The 11722-nt window shown below is 36.4% G+C and overlaps 1 protein-coding gene across 1 annotated transcript; it reads right to left on the bottom strand.

The window, feature by feature from the left end:
- Window positions 1–6453: 6453 nt before the first annotated feature.
- On the bottom strand, window positions 6454–9553 carry LOC143536203 (cinnamoyl-CoA reductase 1-like). Its single transcript, XM_077030246.1, has 5 exons — window positions 9362–9553; window positions 9127–9281; window positions 8592–8777; window positions 7323–7675; window positions 6454–6771 (listed from the first exon to the last, which is right to left on the bottom strand). The coding sequence occupies exons 1-5, from the start codon at window positions 9480–9482 to the stop codon at window positions 6582–6584; spliced, it is 1005 nt and encodes a 334-aa protein (XP_076886361.1). The 5' UTR covers window positions 9483–9553; the 3' UTR covers window positions 6454–6581.
- Window positions 9554–11722: the final 2169 nt, after the last annotated feature.

Raw genomic sequence — 11722 nt, 5'->3', positions numbered from 1 at the left:
TCTACACCACAGCACCCATCAGACCACCACCACAACTGCACCACCGTTCTGCCACCAATCAACCAACCTCAAACTCTCTATCTTTCTCTTCTTCTTTCTCTCTTCTTGCCACCAACCAACCTCCTGCAACCACCACCATCTCCGCCTCTCACCACCACCATGCATATCACAACCACCACATAGATCCAGATCAGTGAAGATTAAGTTTGTTTGTGTGACGGGGACTTGGCAGATCTAAATTTTGGTGGCTACCATATATAAGGACGACGATGGGAACCACGGCTTCCCCTGCATCTCAATCAGATATAGGGTTTGTCTTGTTGTTGTATGACAACTGATTTATGAGATGAAATTGGGGGGTTTAAGTAAAATCGAGTCGTAGGACCATTGAAGGTGAAGGATTGTGAGTGTTGTGAAGAGTGGACAGTGTTGTTGCAGAGATGGTGGTGATACACGGAGGCGGTGGTGGTTTCTAGCGATGGGGTGGTTGGTGGCACATGTGGTGGTGGGTGAAGGAGAGTTTGAGAGAGAAAAAAGAGAGTGAGGAGAGAGAGAGAGAGGATGGCAGTGGCTGGAGTTAGTGGTGGCCTGAGTTGGTGGCGTTTAATGGTGGTGATGGGTTGGATGGTGATGAAGAAGATGATTATATCTTTAATCTAATTACATAAAAAGTCATTAAAGGGGTAAAATGACCACACTGCCCTCACATGCTTTGCACATGACCAAAGTTAACAAAAAATGTATAATATAATAAACTAATTTATAATATAAAAAATGTATTTTTCTCAAACTGTCTCTCTTTCTCTTCTTCTTTCTCTCTTTACTACATTTCCCTCTCTACATCACAGCACCCATCAGACCACCACCACAACTGCACCACCGTTCTACCACCAATCAACCAACCTCAAACTCTCTATCTTTCTCTTCTTCTTTCTCTCTTCTTGCCACCAACCAACCTCCTGCGACCACCACCATCTCCGCCTCTCACCACCACTATGCATATCACAACCACCACATAGATCCAGATCAGTGAAGATTAAGTTTGTTTGTGTGACGGGGACTTGGCAGATCTAAATTTTGGTGGCTACCATATATAAGGACGACGATGGGAACCACGGCTTCCCCTGCATCTCAATCAGATATAGGGTTTGTCTTGTTGTTGTATGACAACTGATTTATGAGATGAAATTGGGGGGTTTAAGTAAAATCGAGTCGTAGGACCATTGAAGGTGAAGGATTGTGAGTGTTGTGAAGAGTGGACAGTGTTGTTGCAGAGATGGTGGTGATACACGGAGGCGGTGGTGGTTTCTAGCGATGGGGTGGTTGGTGGCACATGTGGTGGTGGGTGAAGGAGAGTTTGAGAGAGAAAAAAGAGAGCGAGGAGAGAGAGAGATAATGGTGGTGGCCGGAGTTAGTGGTGGCCTGAGTTGGTGGCGTTTAATGGTGGTGATGGGTTGGATGGTGATGAAGAAGATGATTATATCTTTAATCTAATTACATAAATAGTCATTAAAGGGGTAAAATGACCACACTGCCCTCACATGTTTTGCACATGACCAAAGTTAACAAAAAATTTTAACTGGGTTAGTGCCAAAGGACGTAAGTTGAAAGGAATTTGATACATGATTTATGTCTTCTGCTTTTTGTTTCGATAAATGACGTCTACTGAAAATCAGACCAAACATAAAGGACATATTTTGTTATTTTGTCTTCTGTATATTTGAAAAGCTATTGTTTCGCACCCTATAATTTTTTAATATATTTTAAAAGTGGTTGTGAGTAAAGGAAAGATAAACGATAATTATAAAAGTATAAAAAAATATTATTTAATTGAAAATAAAAGAGAAAATGTATCGTGTTTTATTATAATTTTGGATTAAGGGATATAGAATAGGATAAAAATGCTCTTAGGTTTAACTTTCTGATGCAATCCTTGGTTTCAAACCATGGTTTGACTTATTTTAATCAAAAGTACTATTTTCTAAAATACTCATCTTACACGTACATTATAAAAGTAGTCAAACGTGATTTCAAACTATGGTTACACTATTTTTTGTAACAACCCTCAAATTCTTTCCATTTTTGAAATAACTTTTACATAAAACCATTTTAAAATAAAAATCTAAATATCATTGATTGTGTCATGTTTCTTAATTTTGTTATTAAATTTATTTATAGGACTATCAGTTATTTCTTCTTATTTAACTTTTTAGTGTGATACATTTTTTCGTCAATAGTTAGTTAGCTCATAAGTAAATGACTAAAATGAAGAGGAAAAAGAAAAAAGGAAGACATTGGTGACTTTGGTGAAAGAGGAACAATTAAAAATGTAAATAACACGTTGAACGAGTTTGCATTTGGCGGTAGCTGAAATTTCAATAGTGTCTTCCCAGTCATATTAGAGTTCATTTTTCTTTTTTGAACAAACAACGATAAGCTCGGCACTGAAGTAACTCAACGATAAAAGGTGACTTCTTACGTCCGTGATTGTAGACAGGCAGACAGTGTTGGGTAGCCCGTCTCCTGTTTATAGAAACCCGTCGCCCGAAGGCCTACTACGGTAAAAACCCAATTGGGATCGGATTCGAAGTTAAGACCTTACGACCCCTTCCCAAATATTTATTTCTCCTCCTGATGCTAGTTGAGCTAAAACACGTTGGCATATTAGAATTGGACTAATAAATTTTTTATTTATTACCGTTTCAACTTTTATGTTTATTTGTTTGATCATGGCATATTAATTATATAAAATTTTACGTGTTATGGAGTATGTGTTTGAGTGTGTTGTAACATCATCATTGTTAATATTATTTTAGCAAATTGCTCGCACTATTATGGGTGTGCAAAGTCGGCTCGGTTATGGGGCTTAACAATAACAGAATGAATGGTCGGTTAAGCATTGGTTTTGGTTAAATTTGGATATTGTCGAAATTGGCTCGGTTATGGTGTTCCAAGCATAATTAAAAAGGCTTAGAAACGAAAATATGCCCTGGAGAAAAGGCATGTGCTTATGTAGAGGTGCGCAAAAAAATATTTGGTTCCGGATCTGATTCGGTGTATTGATTCGAAAGCGGTTCCTACTCGTATCCGAGCTGCGGGTACAACCTGGTATAGGATTTCTTCCCAAAGCCGTACCCGGAACCGGAACCGATCTGGACAAGCCGGAACCGAAACCGGAAATACCCAGTTAAAACCCAACCCTACCCGACCCGAAAAACAAAATCCGTAAAACCTGACTATACCCAGATACGGTTCCTACCCGACCCAGCTTTGACTTTTGTTAATCATACACGGAACCGGTTTCCGGTTCCTAAAAGTACCCGGTTTGTGGACTTCTATGCAAACGGCCTATGTCACAGAAACTAAAATCCAATCCAAATTGTATTCATTAACACAAAGGCCAGATGTGATGTGGCCTTATTTTTGAACGAAAGCCCATATAACTATATGAGAAATCGTGGGCCTGGGTCAGATATTGAGGAACAACCATATAACCAACCAAAGGTGCACAAAAAACCCACACAAGAAGCCGGACCCAAAAATATACCCGAAATCGGTTTTTTTATACACGGGTATTCTATACCTGAAACCGGAATTGTACCCAATTTATACCTGTAAATACCCGGAACTGTTAATACCTTATACTCATACCCGGTTATACCCGATGCACGAGAACAAATTTTTAATACCTAAAATAATACATGAGTTTTTATAGTATATTCTTATGTTTACTTCACAACTTTTATGTTTAAGTTTTTTTAAAATACATATTATTAAGTAAATAATTTGTACTTAAGTGGAATTATGGTTTTTGTAATATAGTTTAATTATATTTATAAATTACAAAGCAAATTTAAATTTTAAACAAATATAAAAATGAATAAAAAAAATAAAAATTCAAAACTGGGTATTAATGTCCGGACACATACCCGGTTCCGATATCGGGTTGTACCCGAACCCAATTATACCTACCCGGGTACATAGGGTTGAGTATTTCTCCTTAATACTCTACCCGAACCCTACCCAATTTCTCTGAACACCCGATTTTCCAATAATCGATCATACTCGAAACCAGTTTTATACCCGAACCCGGGTTAGAAGAAATTCGATATGTGCACCTCTATAACCAAGTAGGACTAGTGCATAGAGGTGCACAAATCGGGTTTTTCAAATATCCGGGTTCGGTATAAAACCGGGCTCGGGTATGACCGGTATTGGAAAATCGGGTATTCGCAAAACCAGAGTCAGGTCTGGTTATAGTCTCTAAACACCATATCCTGTGTATCGGGTTCAGGTTGGGTATAAAACCAGGTATTCTAAAACCGGGTATTTGAATACCCTAATTCGGGGTATTGAAAAAACCCTATTTTCTAGTTCTTTCTGGCGTTTTTTTTCCAGGTATTTTCGGATATATATTGGATTTTTTAAGGGGTTGCACCTTTTAGGATTAATTTCCCGGGGTATTTTTCGGGTAATATCGGGTATAGATCAGGTATTTGAAAAACCCGATTCCGGGTATTTGTAAAACCCGGTTCAGGTTTTCGGGTATTACCGGGTACAAATTGGGTTCGGTTCCGGGTACGGGTTTTGGTACTGAAATGCATGCCTTATCTGTACCCTACAGGTAGGGTCGGGTACGGGTTCAGGTATTAAAAACCCGGATATAAAAAAAACCGTATCTGAGTATTTTTATCGGGTCCGGTTCTGGGTTAGGGTTTTTTGTGCCCCTCTACTAGCGCACAGAGTGCACAAATCGGATTTTTCAAATACCTGGTTCCGGGTATGAAACCAGGTTCAGGTATGATCAAGTATTGGCAATACCGTGTCGGGTCCGGGTATTGCCTCTAAAAACCATACCCAATGTATCAGGTTCGGGTCGGGTATAAAACCGGGTATTCTGGGTAATGAAAAAACCCTATTTTTGGTTTTTTTGAGTTTTTTTTCCGGGTATAGATTTTTTTTAAGGGGTTGTAGTTTTTAGGGGTATCTTTTGGGTATTCTTCAGGTATTTTTCAGGTAATTTTGGATATAGATTAGGTACTTTAAAAACCCGGTTTCTGGTATTGGAAAAACCGGTTCTGGGTATGGAATCGGTTCCGGTTTTCGGGTATTACCGGGTACAAACCGGGTCCGGTTCGGGTACAGGTTTTGGTACCGAAATGCATACCATATGCGTACCCTACGGGTAGGGTCGGGTACGGGTTCGGGTATTATAAACCCGGATATAAAAAAATCGGTTCCAGTTTTTTTTTCGGGTCCAGGTTCCGGGTTCGGGTTCTTTGTGCACCTCTACTAGTGCATACAACTATGTAAAAGTCTTTTTTTATAAAAGTATGTTGCTTTTAAACGAATTTACACAAATGATGTAATCAGTTATCCAACCTCAAATTCAAGATATTGAACTCAGCAAACTTTGCACTTGCAGGGGTGAGCATAACTGGACTATGACTCGCTATACAGCTATACTGATCAGGTTAGTAAGGTCCTGTCTTACCGGACAACAAATTGGACGACTTACTGATCTACTGATCTGACCGATCGATATCAACCAAAGCACATGCTCCTAGCAAAATTGAGAATATGAGTTGCTACATGCATATCAATGATTTTGTAGACAATAGGGTTATAAACTTTGATCCGAAATTAGTAAAGTTTATAAGATGCCGTTTATAAATTTATAATAAAGCATGTTGTGGGCATTAACGATGGTGAGAAGTTGGCTTAGAATCACCGGTATAAACAACTTCAAACGTCGCAAATCACCGTCATCTTCAACCCAAAGTTATGGTTTTTGGGTCAAGGTGAGTTTTTATGAATAAACCTTGTGTTTTCGATTTTGGTTTTGCATAGAATCTTAGTATGTGACATTTCAAGGGGTATGGATTCATAAAGTTAGAATCTTGATTTGTTTTAAGGATCAGATAAAGAATCCAAGGCTAAAGATCAGATAAGGTTTCTTGACGAAATGGTAAGTTCTTGAAAACACATAGTTATCGCGTACTTAAGTTATCACAATATTAGTTCTCGCCATAGATAGTATTTGCTTAATAGAGTAATCGCTTAGAATAGTTCCCACAGAGCCTTAGTTCTTGCTTAAAACAAGTTCCGGCATAGTTAAGTAGTCGCTTAGAATAGTTCTCGCATGATATTATTTTTTAGTATATCCCTACTTTGTAAGATTTTCATTTCAAATATTTGGTGAGATTAATTTTTAATTTAACGAGATGTTATAACCCGTTTAAGGGCTATCTGGGTTTGGTGAGACCCATACCTATGAATTCGGGTCAAATGCATGAGAAACTTTCATTTATAAATAAAGCAATAAAGCAATCTGATTACTTGAGAGAATATAGAGACAACCAGAGAGTTTTTAAAGGTTTCGTTTATATATATATTTAAGATAGGTGAGCTTTTTCATTATCTTATCTCAATAGAGAGAGAATCCCCAATTCTTCATTTCATATTGGACTGGTAGAGAGAATATGTGTTACAACTTACAAACAAAACATAAACACAATGATAATTCCCTTAGCATAAAAATATATAGAGAACGTTTAAAAAATAACCGAATATTTAACAAATTACTGAGCGTTGATACGGATTTGATCATCGGTCTGGGTTGGTTGCACCGGGAGGTGACCTTTCTCTTGTAAACTCTTAACCGTCTCGTATAAACTCTGTTTGATGGGTGTAAATTCGAAACCCAAATCTTTCAGCTTTTGGTTTGAGAATTTGTATGGCTTTGCTCGTGGTTTTGTCTCGTCTTTACACCTACAATTCACCATCACACGTTTTAGCATCCATTATTATAACTTTAAAGATAAGCCACATCCTAAATATTATAAATAAAGCCTTGTTTATTTTTTGTTTTCTTATACTTAGTTTCAAAAGTAAGTGATTGCTGTTAATATGGTCCACCTGAAAATGAAACCATTTTGGACTGCTAGTGTCCACTAATGAGTCGTAGTTGGTGGGTGGGTCCAGTCACATACTACACGTCACTTATGAATGTTGGGTTTGGTGGGGAGTTATATGAGCCAGAAGATAATGTATTCTTTGAATTTTGGTGTAATCTTTTTTACTTTCGATTCTTGTATGGTCCCACGTCGATCTAATCATGTATTTGGTTCATCTACACTAAATTTATACATTTTAAAAATATATATTGTATTTGAAAATGGAAAAGGTTGTTTATATGTTCTTCTAACTTCATTGCATATTATATAGATTTCTATACTCTATACGTGTGAAAAATGCTTTAAATGATATTATACTTGGTACGTTTGTTTGTTTAAAAGAATGAAGAAGGAAAGTGAAATTACTTGGTGGGTATAGGGTATTCGGGGAAATATTTAGCCAAAATCTCAACCACTTCTCCGCGATGAAGCACACTCTCTGCACACAGATATCGGCCAGAAGCAGAGGGAGTCTCGAAGAGTAAAATGTGTGCCAATGCCACATCTCGTACATCAACGTATGCTTGGACTGAATTAGCATAGGTCTTTGCTGACCCTGTTAGGTACTTTAAGATATGAACGATGCTCGCATTGACCGTGGGTTGCAAAAGCGGTCCCATCACCAACACCGGGTTCACAACAACCAGGTCAACTCCTCTCACCTTAGCCTCGTCCCATGCAGCCTGTTCTGCCACGGCTTTTCCATAGCAATACCAATTCTGTGGGACAAATATTAACATAGTTATATAAATTTGTAAACCTAAGTATTATATAAAGCATGTTTAATAATGTATATTTTTAAAATATAATATGAACTATTATTAAAAATGTTTGGCATTGTAGCTAACTGTTGTTTTCAAACATGTTCCAAGATTAGGCACACCTTCTACTTTATAATGCTTAAGAAATTAATAAGAATGGAGCCAAAAGAATCAAAAGTAATTTCAAAAGGAAATGTCACGTTTTTATGCCAAGAATGGCATTGTCTCACCGACTTGTGCTCCATATTCTTTGTTTCCATGTATCTAGACTATTTTATCAATTTTATTATATAAGTTATCCCAAACAAAAGATATATCATTATAGCCTAACATTCATACACACAAAAGAAACCAGTTAATTAAATATTTTCCAGATATACATGTATGGTGATTATTTATTAGATAAACCACTTTTAAATAATAATCACAAGAAAGAGAGACAATTATACAATTACATGATATGATATGTTTATGTTTATGTTTATGTTTATCACATCACTTTACTATAAATAAGTTTTATAAAACTATAAAAGTCCCACAAGTTTGTGTAAGGTGGTGTTTGACCATTAAATTAAATAATCATATAACAATTAAAAGAAAAAACATAAAATTAATCTAATCATTAACATTTCGCCTATGTAAACTCAAGCTAAAATAGAGTTCAATCACAACAATTTGTGAAGTTAGGTGTATGATAATATTATAATGAATATTTAAATTCATGCTGACATTATGGACTATGAAGTGGTGAACAAGTTATACCAAACTTGAGGAAAATGTCAATAACTCAATAATAATATCAATATGTCACATTGTCATCATCACCAGAATATTTGGTCTCCGAGAGAAATAAGAATCTGTGTAAATTACGTACCTTGGTGTTCTTGCAGAATTCAAGGTCACTCCAGCAGCTCTCATCAACAACATCATCCGGACTCCGGTTCGGATCCATATACACCGCACCAATCGACGATGTGAACACCACTCGCCGGACTTTAGCTTCTGCTGCAGCCACTATTACATTCCTTGTTCCAATCACTGCTGGCTCCACCATTTGTTCCTATATATAAATCATTATTAATTACACACAATCAATTAGAGTCGCAGCTTCTTGTTCTTTTGCATTCTGTTTCAATGTAATCACTACTTTTCAGTTTAAATATTTTAAGCAAAAAAAAAAGTTATACTTTGGCATAACTTTCACTTTTATTGCCAAGAGCAATATCCAGTATCCGCAGCATAATCATCATATCAATTTACATATTATTTATACTTGATTTGGCTAGTACGTTTCTCCGGTTTGTTCATAATCATTACTGTGAGAGAAAGCAGGGGTTATTTTTACATTTGGTCAAAGTGTAAATATGAATTATTATCGGCCAACACGTATAATATTATTAACAACTTACAGGATCATCGGTGACCGGAGAAGCAGTGTGGAAGACACCATCAGAGCCGTTAATGGCTTCACGCAAGCTCTCGAAATCAAGAAGATCTGCTTTGTATAGAGTTAGTCTCTCATTCGCTCCTTCGAGTTCTCTCAAATGATTATTCTTCGGATCATCTAAAATTAGAAAATAAATAAATAAGATTAGTTCTCGTTATTATATTATTCTTCGAGTTCTCTCAATCTGAGCACCGAACCTGGGTTTCTAACGGTTCCTCTAACGGTATAGCCTTTCTCGAGTAGCAATTTAACCATCCATGAGGCGATGAAGCCGCCGGCGCCGGTGACGCAAATGACTTGATTGGTAGCCGGAGACATGATTAGTGGTTGGTGAGTTGTGAGAGAATGGTTGGTGGTGGGTATTAAAGTTGAAGTAGGAATATGATATAAATTTTGAATAAAGGAACGAGAGTATTTATAAAAGGAAAGTTCACCAACTCACGGGTCGACGGATGTCGCCTACCTTTTAGTGCCAAGTCAACAATTCTCGTATGTTCTCTTGAAACAAATACGTTATCAAAAATTATAAACGTTCGAGTATTTAAAAATGGACATATGTTTGTGCCTTGCGCCCATTGACGGACCTACACCTTTGGCAGCCGACCCCTTGTGAAAATTTTTGTGAAATGTAATATATGTTAAAATCCCAATCAAACCATATAAAATTTTGATAGCAAACATCTTCCGACTCATGTAAAATTTTTTTAGTATTCGTCACTGCATGTGACAGAAAGTCATGGTAATATGATAATATCATACTTCTATGACACTTTTGACTTATCTCTAAGATGGTTAACATACGTTCGAGACACCTTCATGTCGTGTTATTTAGTAACACAAATATCAACCCTTTTGCACATTAACAAAAAAAATAAACCTCCGATCATAAATTTAGGTGTACCAACACCAAATTCAAAGTTCCAAAACAAGTTGTGCTCTAAACATCACTTCAATCGACTCAATATTTAAAACCACATTCGTGATTCGACCAAGAAACTCGACAGTCGATAAGCAAGGCCTGGATAGCCGTATGATGTTTGTATTTATTTTATTTTTAAGTTGTATATTCTATAAAATAATAGTGACTAACACAATATTAGTGTCGTAACTCAAGAACTTTAGATGGAAGAGAAGTAGAGAATTGTATAACTTATAAAAGTGTATACGAGAGTTGCACTTTCTTATCCTCTTTGCATTGGTATTTATACCGGCGTTAAGTTATAAATATGTTCATCTGTTTACCATCTATTATTCATAACAGTATCATCATCATCATCGTACTCAGTATATCCCACCAATAGCAATGCTATGGTAGGGTCTGAGGAGGGTAAGATGTACACAACCTTACCTCTACCCCATAGGGATAGAGAGGCTGCTTCCGATGAGACCCCCGGCTCGATAGTAGTTTTGCATCAAGCCTTGGATATAAGGCACATAGCACTCAATCATCGGGACACCGGCTGATTGGTGCATGTGCCCTTGTCTTTCGGCTATCAACGCCACCACATGATGCCTGAATAACTTTCCCCCACTATTATTCATAACAGTATAATATATTAAAACATGTTTTAGATAAAAACTGTATATAGAAGTATATAACTATTAGCAAATACAAGATGGAGCCACGTTGGGACCGTCGGCACAATATCATGGAAGCTTAGATCGTTATACTTTCATAATCATGGCTTCCACAAACCTTTGAGTTGACCGCCTTGACCTACTATCCAATATTAAAGGTGGTCTTTACCAAATTAAAACTTTACATGCATTTTTATACGTGAAAAAAAAATTTATACATAATAATTGTAATCTGATTATTAATTAGCCCTTGTATTTGTTTTAATTTTTTTTTTAAAAAAAAAACACCAATCTATTTTACTCATGCAGGTTGTCGAATCAAAAGTTTTCAACCATGGGATTACGATGGAAGTTATTTTTATTTGTTTCAGTTACTTTACTTGCAATAAAAGTCAAGCTATAAGAAAGTCACATCCGTTAAATATCTCACTAATAGAAAGTTTTATCAACAAAAGTTTAACAGACTCCTAAATTCTGAATTTGTAACAGACAATTAAATTGTGCATTCATCCTCGTTAAGGACATTTGTTGTTTCTTTTCACATTATAATCCCGTAACAAAAGCATGCATGTAACGGTCAAAAGCTATTATCTCGATATAATAATTTAAATTTTTAATACTCGGCACTTGTCAATACTTTATAGCATAAACTTATTTTGTCATGTGCGGTTAACCAATAAAATTTCTCAAGATGCCATTCAATAAAATAATTAGGAAGTCGTTTTCTTAGCAATTGCTTGGAAGATTTACCAATTCGAAATAAATATTGCACATCTCAACTAGTAATAACTGGCATGCATTTTAATCCCTTGTGAGTTGCTACAATTGACCACGAATTTTGGTCAAACAAATCACATTTCTGCGCAAAAGGAAATAACAGAGAAATTCAAAACATTGATGTGAACAGCATATTAGAATGCTCAAATTACTAAATAGTTAGATACTCTACTTTCAACATTTTTCACATCTCACATCATATA

The sequence above is a fragment of the Bidens hawaiensis genome, unplaced genomic scaffold (genome assembly GCF_021521415.1).
Source record: "Bidens hawaiensis isolate Kalapana, Puna unplaced genomic scaffold, B.hawaiensis_p1.1 tig00010744_1, whole genome shotgun sequence".
In the NCBI taxonomy this organism is placed as follows: domain Eukaryota; kingdom Viridiplantae; phylum Streptophyta; class Magnoliopsida; order Asterales; family Asteraceae; genus Bidens; species Bidens hawaiensis.
The sequence above is the reverse complement of the archived record's forward strand: the minus strand, read 5'-3'. Positions and strand labels throughout refer to the sequence as shown.

Excerpts from the sequence above, each read along its gene's own strand:
- LOC143536203 (XM_077030246.1), bottom strand. The coding sequence starts at position 9,482 with ATGTCTCCGGCTACCAATCAAGTCATTTGCGTCACCGGCGCCGGCGGC. Across the intron at positions 8,778-9,126 it reads CTCCGGTCACCGATGATCCT|GAACAAATGGTGGAGCCAGC; the intron begins GTAAGTTGTTAA and ends ATTTATATATAG. Across the intron at positions 6,772-7,322 it reads GAATACCCTATACCCACCAA|GTGTAAAGACGAGACAAAAC; the intron begins GTAATTTCACTT and ends GGTGAATTGTAG.